Source organism: Hylobates moloch, unplaced genomic scaffold (genome assembly GCF_009828535.3).
Source record: "Hylobates moloch isolate HMO894 unplaced genomic scaffold, HMol_V3 SCAFFOLD_8, whole genome shotgun sequence".
Classification (NCBI taxonomy): domain Eukaryota; kingdom Metazoa; phylum Chordata; class Mammalia; order Primates; family Hylobatidae; genus Hylobates; species Hylobates moloch.
Genome location: NW_026652283.1, coordinates 915,537 through 934,839, shown reverse-complemented (window position 1 = coordinate 934,839; position 19,303 = coordinate 915,537). Strand labels below are relative to the sequence as shown.

Below are 19,303 nucleotides of genomic sequence, written 5' to 3'. Positions count from 1 at the left end.
CCAGCAGCCCAGCAGCCCCATTTTGCCCTCTTCCAGTCACTGCCTTGCTTTCCTTTTTTCAAAAGTAACTACTGTCCTGTCTTCTATTCTGACTTCCATGGATTATTTTTTCCTGTTTTTGAACTTTATATATGTAAAGTTCACAAATAGAATTGTACTGTAAGTGGAATCGTACAGTTCATATTTTAAGAAAATTGACGGAAGTATTAAAAAGAACATATAGACATGTAGACAAGTGCACGTATCATCCATGCTCAGCTTGATGAATTTTCAAACCAAACACATCCACATAGCCAACATCTGAATCAAGACATTACCAGTACCTAGAAGGGCCAGCTGTGTTCCTTGCAGTCATTGCCATCCCCTGCCCTCCTTCCCACTCTGAGCAAACCACTTTTAACAACACAGATTGGCCAGGTGTGGTGGCCCACTCCTGTAATCCCACCAGTTTGAGAGGCCGAGGAAGAAGGATTGCTTGAGCCCAGGAGTTGGAGACCAGCCAGGACAACATAGTGGGACCCTGTCTCTACGAAATAAAAATAAAAATTAGCTGGGCCTGGTGGTGGTGCCTGTAGTCCCAGCTGCTTGGGAGGCTGAGCTGGGAGAATCATTTGAGCCCTGGAGGCCCAGCTGCAGTGAGCCGTGATTATGCCACTGCACTCCAGCCTGGGCTACAGAGCGAGACCCTCTCTCAAAAACAAAACAAAACGAAAACAAAGAAAGCCACCAATTTGTTTTTATTGTGATGTACTTTTTTGGAATCCTGCAGTTTGAACTCTTTGTATCTGACTTGAATTCAGCATGGTGGTGAGATTCATTCACCGTGCAAGCAGCAGTTTCATTGCTGTATAATTTTCTTTTGCATGAGTATGTGGCAATTTATTTTTCTAGTCTTTTCCTAGTAGACATTTTGGTTTTTGTAGCTTGTGGCTGTTTTCATTAGAGCCGCTGTTAGCATTCTTTTGCTGTACACTCGGACTCATTTTTGTTGGGAATTATTGGGTGAGAAGATAGGTACATGTTTAGTTTTAGTAGGTTCTTCCTGTTTTCCTGTATGGTTGTATTAATTCACGCCCCACGTGGCATTGTGTAAGTTCCAATTGTTCCATATCTTTGACAGCACTTGGTATTGCCAGTCTTTCATATTTTTCAAAGCTCATTTCTTTTTTTTGAGACACAGTCTTGCTCTGTCGCCCAGGCTGGAGTGCGGTGGTGCGATCTCCGCCCACTGCAACCTCTGCCTCCCAGGTTTAAGTGATTCTCCTGCCTCAGCCTCCTGAGTAGCTGGGATTATTGGTGTGTGCCACCATGCCCGGCTAATTTTTTTTTTTTTTTTTTTTGTATTTTTAGTAGAGACAGACTGTTACTCAGGAGTTCCTTCGATTTTTTTTTTTGTATTTTTGCCATGTTGGCCAGGCTGGTCTTGAACTCCTGGACTCAAGTGATCTGCCTTGGCTTGCCAAAGTGCTGGGGTTACAGGCATGAGCCAACGTGCCTGGCCAAAGCTCATTTCTTTTTAAACTACTCATTTATCTTTCAATGTAGATATGAAATCTGCACTATAATTTTCATTTTCAGGTCAAAATCTTAATCATTTTAATCCCTCATTAAATTAATCATCTTAATCCCTCATATTCAAACAATTATTCCATCAGCATCAGTTTTATGAATTGAGAGATGTTTCCCCAAGTAAAAATGTTCTGGATTTCTGTAGGAATCCGTGTGGAAATGAAATCATTTGCCCTGTGCCACGCAGCACGGGACTGTCCCTTCTCATGTTGATGAGATGCACAACAGCCCCGTACTGGAAGAGTCCTTGCAGCCTTGGCTGGCAGCCGGCGTCCGTGCCTCCCGTGTTCCTCCCTCTGTCGTTTGAAGGGTTCTTCGTGATGCCACAGCGTGCCCGAGGCTCCCTCAGTGACGAGTGCGATTTGCAGGGGTGGCCCCGGCAGAAAGGGTTGAGAAGGTGCAGACCTCCACAGAGACTGTGCGCTCATTTCCATGGAAAAAGGACAAGGAGGCAGCAAAGACAGACCCAGCTGCCCAGGAAAGATTCAAATTCGATTTTACAGAACATCTGCCCTAAGTCAAAACCAAAGAAGGATTCCTTTTTATCAAAACTTCACTAACAGAACATGAAATTGTCTGGCTCCTCCTCCTCATAGTTACAGGACCTAGAAGGCGTGATGGATGGAGGATGTCAAATGCGATTTTCCAGGGATCTAAATCTGTGAGTCAGGGAGAAGAAGCGGAGGGCAAGAGCCAGTTGAAGGAATTTGTTTTTCTCCTCTCTTTCTTTCCTTACTAGTTGCCTCTTGAAGTGGATTTAACTAAAGCGAAGAGACAAGATTTTGAACCGTCTGTGGAAGAGGCAAGATATAACAGCTGCCGACCGAACACGGCCCTGGGACACCCACAACTACAGGAGGTGACCTCCCCTTCCAGACCAAGCCATGTTGTGATACAGGCGGACAAGGACTGCAGCTCCCGGTATGCGGCCCAAGTCCCCTTCCTCTGTTGCCCCTTCCTATGTCACTGGGGCTGCCTCCACGTCCTCCTTCAGAGCCAGCCGTGTGCTGGCTGCGTGTGCTCCCAGCAGCCACGGCTGTGGCTCGGGAGTCCCCCCTCACCGTTGTCCTCTCATGCAGAAGCCTGACCTCATCCACCGTGGAGAGCGAGGCCACGTACCAGCGGAAGCTCCGGCAAAAGCAGCTGCAGCAGCAGTTCCGGGAGCGGATGGAGAAGCAGCAGGTTCCCGTCTCCACGCCGTCCTCTGAGAAGAGTGAGGGGTGTGAGGGGTGGGAGCGGAGCCCTGGGAGGTTCTGCGGGAGGAAGTCTAGGCAGGGTCGCCTGATTCTGCCGGTAACCCTGGGCCGGCTCCAAACCAGGCCTCGCTGGGACTTCTCTCAAGCTACACGCAGGAGGGATGAGCCCAGGAAATGCAGATATTTAACTCTGCTGTACATTTTCCCGTTTCTAAAGACAATGATTTTTTTTCCCCATGGAACTAAGTGGGCCTTGATAAAATCTTCTAGAATTAGAAATTTCAGGTTAAAGAACTTTTTTTTTGCTTCAAATACTTTGGCCATCTCTACATTAGAAAGCCTTGGCCAGGCACGGTGGCTCACGTCCGTAATCCCAGCACTTTGGGAGGCCAAGGTGGGCACATCACTTGAGCTCAGGAGTTTGAGACCAGCCTGGCCATCATGGCGAAACCGCGTCTCTACCAAAAATACATAAAAATTAGCCAGGTGTGGTGGCGTGTGCCTGTGGTCCCCCCTACTCGGGAGGCTGAGGCAGGAGAATTGCTTGAATCCAGAAGGCAGAGGTTGCAGTGAGCCAAGATAGTGCCACTGCACTCCGGCCTGGGCAACAGAGTGAGACCATGTCTCAAAAAAAAAAAAAAAAAGCCTTGTGTTTCTGAGATATCTTCGAATACAAGGCAAAATTGGGATTGAGAATAACGGGAACTTTTGGCAGATTATTTATCAACTTTAGTTCATTTCAGAGTCCAGATTCAGTGGGAATAGTGATACAGACGCCTTCTTCTCTTTCTTCTCTGTCTCCGCACCTGTTCTCTCCTGCCCATCCAGGGGTAGGTAGTCCGTACTCAGAGAGTGGAAAGATCCATCCAGCTTGTGCTCAGTTTTTCCCTACAAATTGTGAAGAAGATTCACAGAGGACTTGCTTCATGCTTGGTTCATTCATATGCCCCTCAGCACCACAGGCTGAAATTAACATAAAAACCAAAACAGAACCACGTCCTGTCCTGTGGATATCCTTACTGTTGAGTTACTGTAGGTGTTTAGCTTCTCAACCATTGCTGAAGCTCCTGGGTAGACTGTGGAGGAAGCTGCCCTCCAGGCCTTCGCTGCCCCTTGACAGACAACCTGAGCCATTGTTATTTTAATCCATTTCACACATCAGATTTTGGCTGAAGATTTTGTTTGCTGGTTTGTTTTCCGACAGGGTCTTGCTCTGTCACCCAGCCTGGAGTGCAGTGGCGGGATCAGGGTTCACTGCAGCTTTGACCTTCCTGAGCTCAAGTGATCCTCCTTCCTCGGCCTCCTGAGTAGCTGGGACTACAAGTGCATGCTCCCACACCCGCTAATATTTTATTTTTTGTAGAGGTGGCGTTTCGAACTCCTGGTTTCAAGCGATCCTCCCACCTTGGCCTCCCCAAGTGCTGGGGTTACAGGTGTGAGCCACTGTGCCTGGTCATATTTTAGTTTAAGATTTTGTTTGAGCAGGGGTTATGGCTGTAACAAGCAAGCCAGACACTGGATTAGATGGCCTGTAAGAACCCTTTTACTTTTGCTGTGAAAGGAGAAAGAAACTTGTTTTTCCCACTGGTGAGAAGAATTCAAACCACAGACAGATCTGTAGGTAGGACTGGGACTCGGGAATCTGAGTTCTTTGTACTGGCTGAAGCAGCGTAGCCCCAAGCGGTGTTGTCCTTCTGAGAGTGTTCCCTCTAACGAGAGGGGAGTGCCTCACGCTCTGAAATCCCATGCAGTGATGTGATTATGACTTGTCCTTTCTCTCCTCTGTGAACCGTAGCAGCGCCTCCGGCCCCTCCTCTGACGCACAGCACTCCTGTAACTGCCGTCTCAGAACCACTCCTGGAGAAAGACATCCTTGCAGGAGTGACTCAAGAATTAATCAGTAAATACCTTGAAATGCTTGTAAGCTACTGTGCTGTATGTTTTTAGTAGCCACAGAATACCTTTTAGGCAACATAAAAATCCTCATTTTCGTGTGTTTTTGTTGAGGGGGTTCTGGCTGATAGCATATGTCCAGTTCCTCTTTGGTCCTAACTAAAGGGAAGTGTGCTTTTAGGGGGAGGGGAGAGAAATTCCAAAAACTGTCAGAAGGTACTCAAGACATGGAATTTCTGACGGCCAGTTTTTCCAGTGCTTTCTATGAGAATACTTCATTATTTGCTGATGACGCACTTTTCCTTGACCTCTGTAGAGACTCTTGAAGACAACTCTGAAAAGTGGGCTGTGACTCCAGATGCAGGGGATGGTGTGGTCAAGCCCTCGTCTAGAGCAGACCCAGCCCAGACCTCTGACACACTAGCCTTGAACAACCAGATGGTGACCCAGAACAGGACTCCACACAGTCTTTGCCACCAGAAACCACAAGCAAAATCTGGATCTTGGGACCTCCAAACTTATAGCACTGACCAACGCATAACAGGTAGCAGAGAGATGGAGATGTTCAGGCACAAAAATTAAAGGGAGATCCTAGCTTTAATTCTGGGAATTTTTGAGGAAGGATGACGTTTCATTTAAAGTTTGATAGAATAGGGAACTTCTATTAGGGAATGAAACTGCAAGTAGAAGATAATTGGTTTAAGAGCCAGAACTTTTCCTTTGGGCTCCTGACTTCAGGTGCAGCCCTTTTCAGCTCCTGATAATAGCAGGAAGCGGAAACTTGACTCTGCATGGAGAGCTTTCCCTCCTAGCAGCAGATCTGTCAGGAGCACGATGTCACTCGGTCTAGGAGAATGAGCTGCCTTCCTCCTAACAGTAATTCTCATTCTTGGGCTTAGTCTAAATTAGGACCATTAATATAATCCAGAAATCATTAGCTGTCAGTTTATTTTAAAATTATGGCAGCTACATTTAAGCCATTTTGTCTTCCATAGGAAACTGGGAATCTCATAGGAAGAGCCAGGACATGAAGAAAAGGAAATATGATCCATCTTAACTGAGGCGCAGGCCATGTGATTAGACTCTGTCACAAAGGGACTTTGGAAAACTACTTTTTGGTCATGAAATTGTTCATCACTCCTGGAGAATGAGCTTCATTGCGATTTATCTTGCTTCATTCTGAACCTTATCAAGAGGATCTGACTGAGAGCTCACTGCAGTTAGAGCTGAGCACTTTGGAAAAGCTTGACCGCCACTCTAGTAGGGAGAGGCTCTGGACAGATGAATACCTTTTCTTCGGCTTGTGAGGCTTCCCACTATTTATTACTAAACTATCATGTTAATAAAGATGGACATTTTAGGAATCACCAGTGGCTCCTTGCCCTCAAGCAATATAGGCCAGACTTGGTCCTAAGCACCTGCCTCAGCAATTGCCTACATTCAGTTAGTTGTTTTGCATAACGTCTGCCTTCTTTCCTTTAGGGTCCATGCCTTTAATGTTGTCCACATTAAGCACTGTGGATCACGACAGGAAAAAGGTTGGAGTAGTGCTTTTTACTACTTTGTATCAATCCAGGCTACAATCTTCATTTAATATAAATAAACTCTAATTTATGGGTTTATGACATTACAATCCTGCATTCTTTCAAGACTTCAAGACTGACATTTTTTCCTAAGGAAGGAAATAATCATCTAAGACCAAGAAAAAAGGCTGTTTTTTTTGAGACAGGGTCTTGCTGTGTTGCCGGGACTGGAGTTCAGTGGTGTAAACACAGCTCAGCCTCCTGGGCTCAAGTGATCCTCCCGCCTCTGCCTTACAAAATACAGGGATTCCTGGTGTGAGCCACTGTGTCTGGCCAGAAGAGGCATTTTTGAGAAAGCAAATCACATACCTTATAACAAAATATATACATATTGCTTATCCCCTTATCTGAAATACTTGAAACCAGAATTGTTTTGCATTTTTTGAATATTTGTATACACATGATGAGACCTTGGGGATGGGACCCAAGTCTGAACGTGGAATTCACCTGTGTTTCATATATATACCTCATACACATAATTTTGTGCATGAAACAAAGTTTTTGTATAAGATATACTGCAGCTGAAGGGGGCTGGGGCTTTTTTTCTCTTAGGAATAAACTGTTGTATGCCTGGTGCTTTGCGACTTGTCACACAAGGTCATGTGTGGAATTTTCCACTTCCGGCATCATGTCAGTACTCAGAAATTTTCTGATCTCGGAGCATTTCAATTAGCGATGCTCAAACACGACTGTTTCTGAAAGAGGCCGGGCAAGGATCAGACTACACCAGTCGCTGTCAAGAGATCGTTATTGGAGGTATCGAGCGGAGAAGGAAGAGAAGAGAGAGAGCTGCTGGTGTGCTGAGTTTTATATCCCTTGGGCCGACGTGGGGCGGGCCCAAGGGAAGGCGGGAGATGCTTTTTTCTGATTGGCCCTCCTTTGGCAGGTGCAGACAGCGCCCGGTCAAGGAGGGGAGAAGAACCCGGAACCGGTGCCATTAAGGTACCCCTGTTACCTAACATTCCTCCCTTTTTTTGTTTTTTAAGAAGTGGGGAAATGGGCGTTGTAGTTCGTCTGGCTACTTCCTGTTGAACAGGGGCATTGTGGGGGAGGGGTAAGGGAGGACTGTGAGGGTTGTGGACAGGGCACAGTAGGAGTATAAGGCCAAGTAGTAGGGCACTATATATGAACACCTCCTCGGGTGTGAAGTCTATGCCAAAGCCGTGAGCCAGCCAGGGGGCAGGGAGGGGTCTGCGATGAGCCAGCTGTCCCTGCGGAGGTCATCTAGGAACTGGTGGCGTTGGACCTAGGTTTAGCCCAGAAGGAGAAGAGAATGATAGTTATTTAGGGTGTTTGGCAGACTCGACCCTGGAAATGGCTGGATGAGGGATGTTGGATGAGGGGTTGTTATGGTAGATCTTATCTGACTGGTGTCAGCTGACTGGCGTATTGGTCGTTGACGTAGGCCGTCTCTGGAGTCCTCTGTGTCTTCACAGGTTGCTAAAAATTGGTAATTTCTGAGGAGAAGGTGGTTAAAGGTTTGGTTAGAGATGGAAACGATGAAGTTAGTAGTGGGGGCAGAGGAGTTATTGGCAGGCATAAGGGGACGGCAGCAAGAGGGGGCTTTGACTGTGAAAAGGTAATAGGGCTGTGAAGGGGGTTCGCTGGTGGAGGAAGGTGAAAAGATGTGGGAGGCGGTAAGAGGAGGTCTGTTAAGGTTTGCACATAGAAGTGGAACTTGAGAGATGAAGGGGGGTTGTGTGTTCTCCTGTTGGTAGTGTAGGTTTCTTTGATGGTGAACAGGTAGTAAGGTTGTGGGGGAGAGTCTATGTTTCTGGAATAGGGGGAAGAGAAGGTGTTTTAGAGATGCGGATTTTGAGTGGGCTGTTTGGCACAGGTGTGCAAGTATATTTTGTAGGATGGTGTGGGGCCGGTGGGCTTCTTGACTGATCCGGGTTGGTGGCTGGCTTTAACCTGGAAATATGAAGCCAGGGGGTTAGTTGTCCTGGAGATTCCTGGAGTCTAGCGGCAGTGGAGGTGCATAGTACGATTTGGAGGGGCCCTTTCCATTTTGGGGCCAGAGTCATTGAATTGGTGTGCCCGGGTGGTGAATAAAATACCCAGCCACCAGGCGTGAGGGGGAAGGTAGTCTGTATGTTATTAGTGTCTGGTTGGAGGCCTTCCTGCCTTTTCCAAAGCTCGCAACAGATGAAGGACAATAGGGGATAATTAATATGTGATGGGATCAGTGGCGAGGTGGGATTAATGCCAGGAGGAAGTGCTGTACGACCATACATGACTTCAAAAGGAGACATGAGGGTGGGTTTCTTTGGGAGAACTCGAAGCCTGAATAAGGCTGTAGGGAGTAATTTCACCCAGTCTAGATGCAGTTCTAAGTAGCTCAGTGAGGGTCTCTTTGAGTGTGCGGTTGGTCCGCTCGACTTTTCCGGAAGATTGTGGGTGATATGGGATGTGAAAGTGCCAAGGTATGTTGAGAGCTGTTGCTATATTTTGTGAGATTTGGGATGTGAACTCAGGACCGTTGTCAGTTTGCAGGGAGGAGGGGACCCCAAACCGTGGGATGATTTCTGATAGGAGAAGTGAAGCAACTGTGCTTGCTCTCTTATTGGTAGTCGGGAAAGCCTCAGCCTACCCGGAGAAAGTGTCAACTAGAACTAGGAGGTATCGAAATCTTTTAACTGGAGGCATGTGGGTAAAGTCAAGTTGCCAATCGCTGCTGGGGAGGTGTCCCCAGGCCTGATGAGTGGGGAAGGTGCCTGGCCATAGTGGGGTTTGCGGGTTAGTGCATTGGCAGATGGTGCAGGTGGACGTGAGCTGTTGGAGGAACTGTAAATCAGAGGAGTCGAAGGTGAAAAAGGAAGAGAGGAACGCCTTCAACGTTTGGGGGCTGGTGTGGAAGATGGAATGAAGGTTATGTGAAGAGTGTGTTTTGACTCAGTTGACAGGTGTGGGCCTGATGGCTCTGTGGTGACTAGCATTAAGGTGGGGGATAGGGCCGATAAGGCTGCCTGTCGGGCTTCTTGGTCTGCTTTGCTATTGCCTTGGGTTACAGGGGAGGAGTCAACTTGGTGGGACCTGCAGTGAACGATTCCGATTTTTGTGGGAAGTAAAGAGGCTTAGAGGAGATGAGAGATGAGGCTGGCATTGGTGACGGATGTCCCTTTGGTTGTGAGTAATCCTCTTTCTTTCCAGATAGCTGAGTGGGAGAGGAGGATGTGGAAGACATATTTAGAGTCTGTGTAAAGCGTAAGTGAGCTGTCTGCCGCTAACTCAAAAGCGCGGGTGGCCACAATGAGTTCTGCCTGTTGATTAGTGGTATTTGGTGGTAAGGACTTTGCCTCTATGGTTTGGGTTAGAGAGACTATGGCATATCCTGCAAGGCGCTGCCCTTGTAATGTGAAAGAGCTGCCATCTGTGAACCAGGTGTGGTCAGGACTGTCTAAGGGTCCTTCAGTTATATGAGTCGGACAAGGGAGGAGGGATTCTAGGATCTCAATGCAGTCCTGTTGAGGAGGGTGGTGATTGATTGGTAGGAGAGTGGCAGGATTGAGGGGAGCACATGGCTGGAAGGAAATAGTTGGGTTGTGAAGGAAAGAGACTAGAAGTGAAAGTATGCGACAAGGAGGAAGGGTTTGTAGACTCTTATATGTGAAGAGATCTTTAAGTTGGTGTGGAGGGGCAATAACAATGCTTGCCCCATAGGTGAGTTTTTTTGATTCTAAGAGTAGGAGGTAGGCGGCTGCTAGGGCCTGGAGGCAGGGGGCCCACCCTCACACTGTGGGGTCTAGCTGTTTGGACAAGTACGCAATGGTGGCAAATGTGGGTCCTTGCATTTGACCTAGGACTCCTAGGGCTAGGCCATTGTGTTCATGTACATATAGGGTGAAGGGTTTTTGGAGATTTGGGAGATGTAAGGCTGGAGCCTTTAGAAGGGCCTATTGGAGGGCTTGAGAAGGTTGCGTGACAGTAGTATCTAGGGGCTCAGATGGAGCTCCATGGGACAGCTCATAAAGTGGTTTTGCTAGGAGAGAGTAGTTGGGAATCCATGTTCTGAAGTACCCTGCAAGCCCTAGAAATGAGAGAAGTTCTTGCTTAGTTTTGGGGACCGGGAGACTCCGGATGAAGCACTTCCTGTCTAGAGTGATGGCCTTGGAGTTGTGGGAAAGGAGGACTCCTAGATAGGTCACCTGTGTGGAGGAAAGTTGGGGGGATACCCGGTATCCTTTTCTGCTAGGAAGTTGAAGAGAGAAATGGTGTCAGTTTGAGAGGCTGTTAAAGAGGGACTGCATAGGAGGAGATCATCTACATATTGCAGGAGAGTGGAGTGAGGGAGGTGTAGTAGTCTGAGATCTGAGGCAAGGGTTCGACCAAAAATGTGGGGGCTGTCTCGAAACCCTTGGGGAAGTACTGTCCAGGTAAGCTGTTGTGACTGTTGGGTATCTAGGTCAGTCCAGGTGAAAGCAAACAAGTCTTGGGACTGCGGGGAGAGGGGAACAGTGAAAAAGGCATCTTTAAGGTCCACCACCGAGAAATGTGTTGTATCGGGTGGGTCAGAGGAGAGGAGAGTATAGGGATTAGGGACTAACAGGCGGATGGGCTTAGCAGCTTCATTGATAAGCCGCAGATCTTGAACTAGGCAAAACTTTCCATTGGGTTTTTTTACTGCTAGAATGGGAGTGTTGAACGGAGAGTGTGTTGGCCTAAGGAACCCCTTCTGTAGAAGTTCTGAGATGAGGGGTTGCAAGCCTTTGAGGCTGGTAGCGGGAAGGGGATATTGGGGCTGGCATGGAAAGTGGTGGGGGTTTTTTAGAAAGATTTCAACAGGAGTGCAGTGAGCCAGTGAGGGGGTGGCAGTGTCCCAGACTGTGGGGTTGACAGATAGGGACAAGGAAGACGGAGTGTGGGGTTGGTCAGTTGAGTTGGCAACTAGGGCGAGGAGGGAGGCAGAGTCTGGGAGAGCTATGGGATTAAAAGTGATGGCTGCTCTAAACTTGGAAAGGATATCTCTTCCTAATAGGGGAAGGGGGCACTGCGGCATAACTAAAAACCTATGAGAGAAGAGGTGACCTGAGAAGGAGCAGGATAAAAGTGGGGTAGTTCTTGGGTGCATGGTTTGGCCTCCTACCCCGACTATAGGAGGGCCAGAAGTGGAAGTGACACCCCAAAATTCCCGCAGAACCGAGAAAGTAGCTCCTGTATCGAGGAGGAAGGTGACGAGGCGCCCATCTACTGTGAGAGGCACCCTGGGCTCCTGTGCAGTGATAGTGTGCGTCGGGGGGTGGGGAGTCCCAGGGCTCCGTCAATTGTCAATGGCCAGTCCTAAGAGGTCGGGGGCAGGGCCAGGGTCTGGCCCAACCCCCCTCCGGGAGTTGGGGCAGTCGACGGCCCAGTGACCGGGCTGGTGGCATTTTGGACACGGCTTGTATGGAGGCCTGGGATTGGGACACTCACAGACCCAATGCTCTTCTTTGCCGCACTTGAAGCAGGGCCCAGGGGGCTGACGGTGGGCAAGTGGTGGCTTATGGTCACCAGTGTTTATAGTTGGCCGAGGAGGGGCTCGGAGAGCTTAAGCCAGCATTTGACACTTTTGCCTCCTCGCCTGCTCGTCACGGTTATGGTATACCTTGAACGCGGTGGCCAGAATCTCAGTCTGCGGGGTGAAGGGACCTCTGTCTAGCTTCTTTAATTTGGCTCTAATGTCTGGGAAGCTTTGCACGAAAAAATGGACATGAGAAGCTGCCTGCCATCAGGGGCTTCTGGGTCTATGTTGGTATATTGTTGGAGTGCCTGTGTAAGACGGTCAAGAAAGGCGGATGGGTTTTCATGTTTCTCTTGTATGATTTTGTGAAGTTTTTCAAAGTTGACTGCCTTTTGGGCTGCTTTACGCAGCCCGGTTATTAAGCAGGTGGTGAAGTGGTCCCAGGCAGCGACGCCAATTTGGGTGTTGTAATCCCAGTTAGGCTCTTGCGCGGGGACTGCTTGTGCCCCTGTAGGCAGGGCTGGGGTTGTTTGGTGGACCTGGTCTGCGTAAGTGCGGGCTTGCTCCCAGACTCGCCGGCGCTCCTCAGGGAGAAGGGTGTTAGAGAGGATCATGGAAATGTCGTGAAAGGTGAGGCTGTAAGCTTGGAGAAGATACTGGAATTCTTTGATATATGAAGTGGGGTTGGAGGTATAGGAGCCTAAGCGTTTTTCGGTTTGTGAAAGATCAGCCATAGAAAAGGGGACATGGACGCGAACGATGCCTTCTGCCCCTGCTACTTCTCGCAGAGGAGCGAGGACAGGGAGGTGAGATCTGGAGCGAGTAGTAGGAGGGCTGAAAGGTGGAGGAAAGGAAGTAGGAGAGGTTGGAGAGGACGGGGAAGGAAGGCCGGGGTTGGTGGAAGGAGGTGAGGCTGCCACCGGGGGCGGGGCCCTTGCGGGCTGGGCGGCAGCGGGGGGAAGGGCTGTGGATGGTGATATGGCGGGGGCTCATCGGCGGGATCAAAGTCAGGAGCGGAAGGAATGAGGGGGGTCGGGGAGGGTGACAGTTTGAGGGCCTTTAGGAGGAAAAACCCGTGGAGGTACGGGGATCTCTGCCCATTTTCCTGTTCGCTCACAATAGTTATAGAGATCCTGGAGGATACCAGGATCGAGGGACCCACAAGGGGGCCACTTGTTTTGGTTATCTAAGGGGTAAGTGGGCCAGTCTTGTGTGCATTTTGGTTTGAGGTCGGCCGCTAAGCCTAGGGCTGACAAATTGTTTAGGAGGCATCGTAGGGGAGAGTCGGCCGGCAGGGACGCGGAGCCTCCCATTGCGGGGCTACGAGAGGATGTGCAGTGAGGGCTAAGTAGGGCGTCCCCTAATAGCCGAACACTGCGACATGACTCAGAGCTTCCGGTTCGGTCGTCACCAAAGTGAAAGGACTGAGGGGCCGACTATGGCCGAGGACCATGGGCCACCTGGTACCAGGATTTTTGAGACGAGAAAGGGAAGGGGGGCCCAGGCCGGAGACGCGAGGAGGAGAGGGAGAAAACTCCGTTCCCTGCAGGCGGAGTCTAGAGTAAGATTGACGGCGGCCGAGAGCGGGCGGCTGAGATGGGAGTTGGTCGGCTGGTGTTGGACACCAGGAGGGGAGACTTACCGAGATGAGGCCGGTGTTGGGTGGAGAGGTCGGCGAACAGGAAAGTGGGCGAAGACTGGCCGGGGTCTGGACTGAGCCCGAACAGGATTGGGGTCCCACGGAAGGGGGTGTTCCCGATCCGAGTCACGGCACCAATGAAAGAGGCCGGGCAAGGATCAGACTACACCGGTCGCGGTCAAGAGATTTTTATTGGAGGTATCGAGCGGAGAAGGAAGAGAAGAGAGAGGAGAAGAGGAGAGAGAGAGCTGCTGGTGTGCTGGGTTTTATATCCCTTGGGCCTACGTGGGGGAGGCCCAAGGGAAGGCGGGAGATGCTTCTTTCTGATTGGCCCTCCTTTGGCGGATTCAGACAGTGCCCAGTCGAGGAGGGGAGAAGAACCTGGAACTGGCGCCATTAAGGTACCCCTGTTACCTAACAGTTTCTACTTCCCCATTTCAGATGTGAGGTGTAACCCACCTTGATCATAAATTAGCTTTTCAGTGTTCAGATGTTTCATAGTTCTTCCGCCCAAATAATGAAGTTTGCAGTTTAATTTTTTTTTTGAGAGGGTGTCTGGCTCCATAGCCCAGGCTGGAGTGCAGTGGTGCGATCTTGGCTCATTGCAACCTCCGCCTGCCGGGATTCAAGCAATTCTCCTGCCTCGGGCTCCTGAGTAGCTGGGATTACAGGCACCCACCAAGACGCCCGGCTAATTTTTGTATTATTTTTAGTAGAGGAGACGGGGTTTCTCCATGTTGGCCAGGCTGGTCCCAAACTCCTGACCTCCAGCGATCTGCCTGCCTCAGCCTCCCAAAGTGTTAGAATTATAGGCATGAGCCACCACGCCCAGCCAGTTTAATTTTTTTAGACGTATTCTGGGCTGGGCTGTGCCTAATCTTGAAGCAGTGACTTCTTATTTTTTGGCTCACAGACCCATTTGGGAAGCTGTGAACCTGAGATAAGGAAGTCTGAAAGTACTAGCTGGCAGCCGACCGTTTCTATTCCTTTGGAAGTTGAAGAAGCAGCAAAGGAGCTCCCAGGAATTAGGAATCCAGTTATAAATTGCACTTAACTCAAAATAGTGCCAATGAGAATGTGAAGGAATTTTCTGGAAATGAAACCCCACAGCTCAACAAAAGCAAGTTTGGTTTATTTGAATGGTTTCATTAAATAAGTCTACAAAGGTAACAAACTGAAGCACAAAGCGCAATCTTACAAGAAGCGCAACACCCAGAGTTAGTGCAAAATGTACAATTAACGGCTGCTGAGAAACCCCCAAAGTTGAATTTTTATTTTTAAACAGTGTACATTGTTAAATAATGTAAGGAAAACATTTATAATTCAGAAAGTTTTTAATGTGGAAAAAGATACTCAAAGTGTACTATTAACACAAAATAATTTAAACAAACAGTTCAGTAGCACTAGTTCATTCCTCTAGGCTTTAGTTATCTCATCCACAGGAGGATGAAATCAACAGAAATAAAACCAGTTCTGACTTTTTGTGTATGAATGAAAAGATGTCAAAATTACTAAACCCAAATAACAAATGATAATGTGCTGCATGAGGCTCCACTGCTCCTCTGGTATAAAGTATGTTTCACTCTTGGGTGACCCTTTCTCAGCCACTCAGCCCCGTGTTGGTTCTATCCTTACCCTCTCCACAAGAAATAGAAGCAGAGAATAAATCAATCATTTTAAAGCAGGGGTTGAAGCCCTTGCCCCTTTCCTTTCTACCTTTTAAAAACCTTCAGCTCTCATTTGCATATTTAGGGCCATAGACCAACTTATTAAGGGAAGCAGGGCCCTTAAGGAATGAACAGGGTACAGGAGCCTCCAGCCTCTTTCTGTGGTGGTGGTGGTGATTCCCGGAATATGCCACTGACGTGGGTAAAAGGTTGCAAATATTTTCAGTTTCCGAGTCAAGAAGCAGCCCAAATTAAGAGTCCTAGCTTCTTTGTCTTCAGAGATAACAAAGACCCTAAACATGGCCAGTTAGGACAGTATTTCCGGAAAGCTCTGAAAATAACAACTACTCATTACAAGTAGGCATAGCACTAAATAACACTGATTGGTTGCAGTTATTACTTACGAGGAGTATTTATTTGAAAATGTGAACATATTAGTTGTACTTCTAGAAATAAAGGTGGCACAACAGATGATGATCCTGCAACCATTTGGACACCATAAAGGAAATGAGTAAGTATTCTTTCCTATAATGATTAATTCAGACGTGGAAAGATTCTCTCTCCACAAAATATAGTACCCCAAGCTGAGAAATGCATGGTACATGTGCAACAAGAGGAAAGCAATCCAAACAGTTTTTCTGAGAGCAACTTTCTCCATCTGTGACTTTTCACTATCAGATTCCCCAACTTGAAAACTAGCCCCCACCCCCTTCTCTTTATGTTCAATTTCTTCTAGGTCACGTCTGTTCAAGCCTAGCTCAAATAAGAAAGGTTTATATGACAGTCACTGGCCAGGCATCACGTATCTTCAAAACAAGTTTGTTTCCTCATTCTTTAGTCTCTGTCTTTCATCCAGCACACACCATTCTTTTAAGTTGCCCAATTTTGTTACAACACCCCCCCCCTCACTATTCCTGAAACAGAACTTTGTTTTTCACCACTGATGCCAACTTAACTTCCCACCCTACTCATCTTACACCTGCTCTAGACAAAGTTGTTGAATGACTTTAAAAAATGCTTTTTCAATTTCCCTTTGGCATAACCACTGCTGGACTGCTGGGGTCACATGGACCTAAGATTTCCTTCCACATGCCCTTTATTGATCTGGGGTCCGATAAGTTGATGCTAATGGCAGAAGCAATAGAAGTCCAAGGCACTAAAATGTCCAGCAAGCAACACTGGGAAACAGAAGTATTCAAGTACAGTAATTTATACAATTTTACATTCACATTTATTTATCTAATACAATGGAAATAATACAAAGGAAAAAGTTAAAGTGTCTCAATAAGTAAAGGACAGAGCTAGCTTTTTTTGGAACTTTTTTAACGTTTCATATTTTACTCTTAAAACTACTGTTGTCCAACAACATTTTATATATCACAGTGTTTCCACATCAAAACTGATGGCAAAGTTACATGTCCGCAGGGAACTTAATTTTTTTTCCTAATTGCTAATGCTGCAGTCAAAGCTGCTAATATCTTTTGCTTAAAGCACTAATGACCTATCATAAGAAAGAGTTGCACCCCAGTTCCCTGGTATTTTTCACTGGGTTCTAAAGAGCAAAGAAAAACAAAAGAGAGGGGTAAAAAAAAGTGAGGAGGGCAGGGTAGGAGAGAGCCCAATAGGTTGTTTTTGTCTTGTGGTTCAGATTCTTGAGGGGGTAAGGGATTTGGGGCATGTACCAAAATCAAGAGCTCCACCCACTCGAAATTACAGATGGGTTTGATTTTACATTGAGTTCTCTGGCCTCCTTATGAACAAGACTTTCCTAGCCCTCATCCTCGTTACTGAGTAGAGATAAACAGGAAAGCATGGTCTGAGGCTGCCCCTTTACAAAAAAGCTGTTCTTTCCTTCCTCTCCCACTCCAATAACTGGAGCGGGGGAGACTCTCCATTCTGAGGGCTCAATGCAGTATTAAAAACATTCCCCTCTGGCAAGAAATAACCAGTTAAATGCAGCACTAGTAGTTAGTATATAGGCTACTTCCCACCCCCCACCCACGCCCTCAGCATTCCATCTCCTGCCCCCAGATCTATTCAGTTAATGTCTCTAGGTCTAAGTGGTCCGCAGGTTGGAGCCTGGGGGGTTGCTGATGGATTTCTGCAAATTGCTGATGTTGAAATTCTGCAAGGAGGCAGTTCCCACAGGTTGGAACTGGCCAAGTGGCTGTGGTGCTGGGCCACCTGTCCCACTCCACTGAGCGCCAAATGGGGTAGCTGGAAAGCCATACTGCTGTGGGGGGCACATAGACTTGGTGAAGTGACCTAGAGAGGTAGCTGATGCTGCAGAGATGGGGGCAGAGCCACCCAGGTTCGAGGTCATGGAGATGCACAGTTGCCCAGGTGCAGAGAACTTCCTTGCCATTCCAGGGCCCTGAAAACAAAACCACCACGTGTCAAGACTGGTGTGGGCCATGGGTATAAAATGTGTGGCGCTAACATATACTTCTAGTGTAATCCTGTAAGATATGGCAAAACAGTCTTCTGTAGTATTTATTGGCTCTTTATATTCACCACGTAAGGGTGAAAATAATCTTGATGACAGGGGAGAGATGTCACGTGCATGTGTGTGTCTGTGTGTGTAGTTCAGGATGACGAAGGAAAAACGAAGAAGAAAAAGTTGAGCTGACCAATAAGAGATTAGGAATTCAGGGAAAGAAAAATAAAAGGGTACCTGGGGGATTTTTGCCTCGTTTTTCTAGTGTTAAAATTCATGAGCTACTGAAGAAGGTCGTGGTGTAAGACGTTAAGCAGCAGCTTAGTTGTTTCTATCACCTTGATTCAGATGTGTGTGACGGATTCTCTGTGGCAAAAGAGAGACTTACCTCATAATTCATGTGCCCTTTGCTTCCTCTCCTGCCTGAGAGATTCATGGCATCTCGGGCCCAATTGTCTACCAACTTGTGCAAGTCATCTGTGAATGTGCCCTTCCTGCTGGACGTCATGGCAGGAGGCTGAGCTTGGGCGGCTTGGCTGTTCACTGTTGCCCCAACAGTGTTTGTGCTGCTGGTCCCTATTATAAGCAACAGAATACAAGCATTAAAAGAAGCCTAGGTTACAATTTCAGGAAGAGGGAAAACTTCATGGGATGATGAATGGCAAGCCACAGAATGGGGAGAGGATGAATTGGGAAGCCATGCAAGAAGGGAAGATTCCAAGGTTTTGTTTAGCCATTTGTTTTGGTATAATAGGGTGATGAAAACGGTTTCTCTTCAGTAGCTGCTGATAAGGCTGAACAACTCAGGATGACGGTAGGTACACAGGCAGGGGCCTCTTTCCATTCACAAAGCACCTAAGAGTACTGGAACTGCTCACCAGTATGCTATTCCCAACATCACGTTGATGATGGAGATGTGATACGATCAGCAAGGCTAGTTGCTCTGGAATTTTGCAGAATGCAGGGCAAAAGAGGTTTTCTTGTGCCTTAGACAGGGTTAAAGTAGGAGTAGGAGAAGATTCTTGGCTAAGGAGAAGGTGGGTTTCCAAACCATGTGGACACTGCCACATTCTTGAGCCGTTGTTGTTTTGTTTTTTGTTTTTTTTTGAGATGGAGTCTCACTCTATTACCCAGGCTGGAGTACAATGGTACGATCTCACCGAACTGCAACCCCTGCCTCCTGGGTTCAAGCGATTCTCTTGTCTCAGCCTCCAGAGTAGCTGGGATTGCAGGTGTGCACCACCATGCCCAGTTAATTTTTGTATTTTAGTAGAGACAGGGTTTTGCCATGTTGGCCAGGCTGCTCTCAAGAACTCCTGACCTCAGGTGATTCGCCCGCCTTGGCCTCCGAAAGTGCTGGGATTACAGACATGAGCCACCGTGCCTGGCTTTTTTTTTTTTTTTTTTTCTTAAAGGAAGGGTCTCTTTCTGTCACCCAGGCTGGATACAGTGGCACAATCACATCTCATTGCAGCCTCAAACTCCTCCTGCCTCAGCCTCCCAAGTAGCTTGGGACTAGACATATGCACTACCACACCCAGTTAATTTTTTAATTTTTTACATAGACAGAATCTCCATATGTTGCTTAGTCATGAACTGCTGGGCTCAGGCAATCCTGCCATGTCAGCCTCCCAAAGTGCTCGGATTACAGGTGTGAGCCACCCTGCTCAGCCCAGCCATTCTTTAAATAGAGAGAGGTAATAAGAGAAGTAGCATGCTGTGTTCAGAAAAGTTTTTCAAACATGAATTTGCAAACATAAACTTGGGAGGGGTTAACCTCTCCCAATTTCCTATGAGTGAAGAACAAGATTATTCATGAGGAAAGGACTATATGGTGTGCCTGAATCTTTCAACTTCAGGAAGACATGGTTTTCCTGAA

The 19,303-nt window shown here is 47.6% G+C and overlaps 2 protein-coding genes across 27 annotated transcripts in view; one reads left to right on the top strand and one right to left on the bottom strand.

The window, feature by feature from the left end:
- RAD52 (RAD52 homolog, DNA repair protein) overlaps window positions 1-19,303 on the top strand; it is a 93,831-nt gene that overhangs the window by 74,070 nt on the left and 458 nt on the right. For 4 of the 8 annotated variants that reach the window (XM_058443370.1, XM_032159284.2, XM_058443369.1 and 1 more), the window contains 5 exons: window positions 2,309-2,490; window positions 2,649-2,782; window positions 4,561-4,665; window positions 4,975-5,202; window positions 5,654-7,183. In XM_058443370.1, the coding sequence (XP_058299353.1) occupies window positions 2,309-2,490; window positions 2,649-2,782; window positions 4,561-4,665; window positions 4,975-5,202; window positions 5,654-5,715 (711 nt within the window). In that variant the 3' untranslated portion in view covers window positions 5,716-7,183. Of the gene's footprint in view, window positions 1-2,308; window positions 2,491-2,648; window positions 2,783-4,560; window positions 4,686-4,974; window positions 5,203-5,653; window positions 7,184-19,303 lie in introns of those variants that run through there. The other 4 variants (XM_058443371.1, XM_058443372.1, XM_058443374.1 and 1 more) reach the window with 4 other exon arrangements.
- The window catches only part of WNK1 (WNK lysine deficient protein kinase 1), a 158,422-nt gene continuing 153,550 nt past the window's right edge, over window positions 14,432-19,303 (bottom strand). For all 19 annotated transcript variants that reach the window (XM_032159251.2, XM_058443353.1, XM_058443354.1 and 16 more), the window contains 2 exons: window positions 17,813-18,000; window positions 14,432-17,361 (listed from right to left, as the gene is read on the bottom strand). In XM_032159251.2, the coding sequence (XP_032015142.1) occupies window positions 17,044-17,361; window positions 17,813-18,000 (506 nt within the window). In that variant the 3' untranslated portion in view covers window positions 14,432-17,043. The remainder of the gene's footprint in view (window positions 17,362-17,812; window positions 18,001-19,303) is intronic.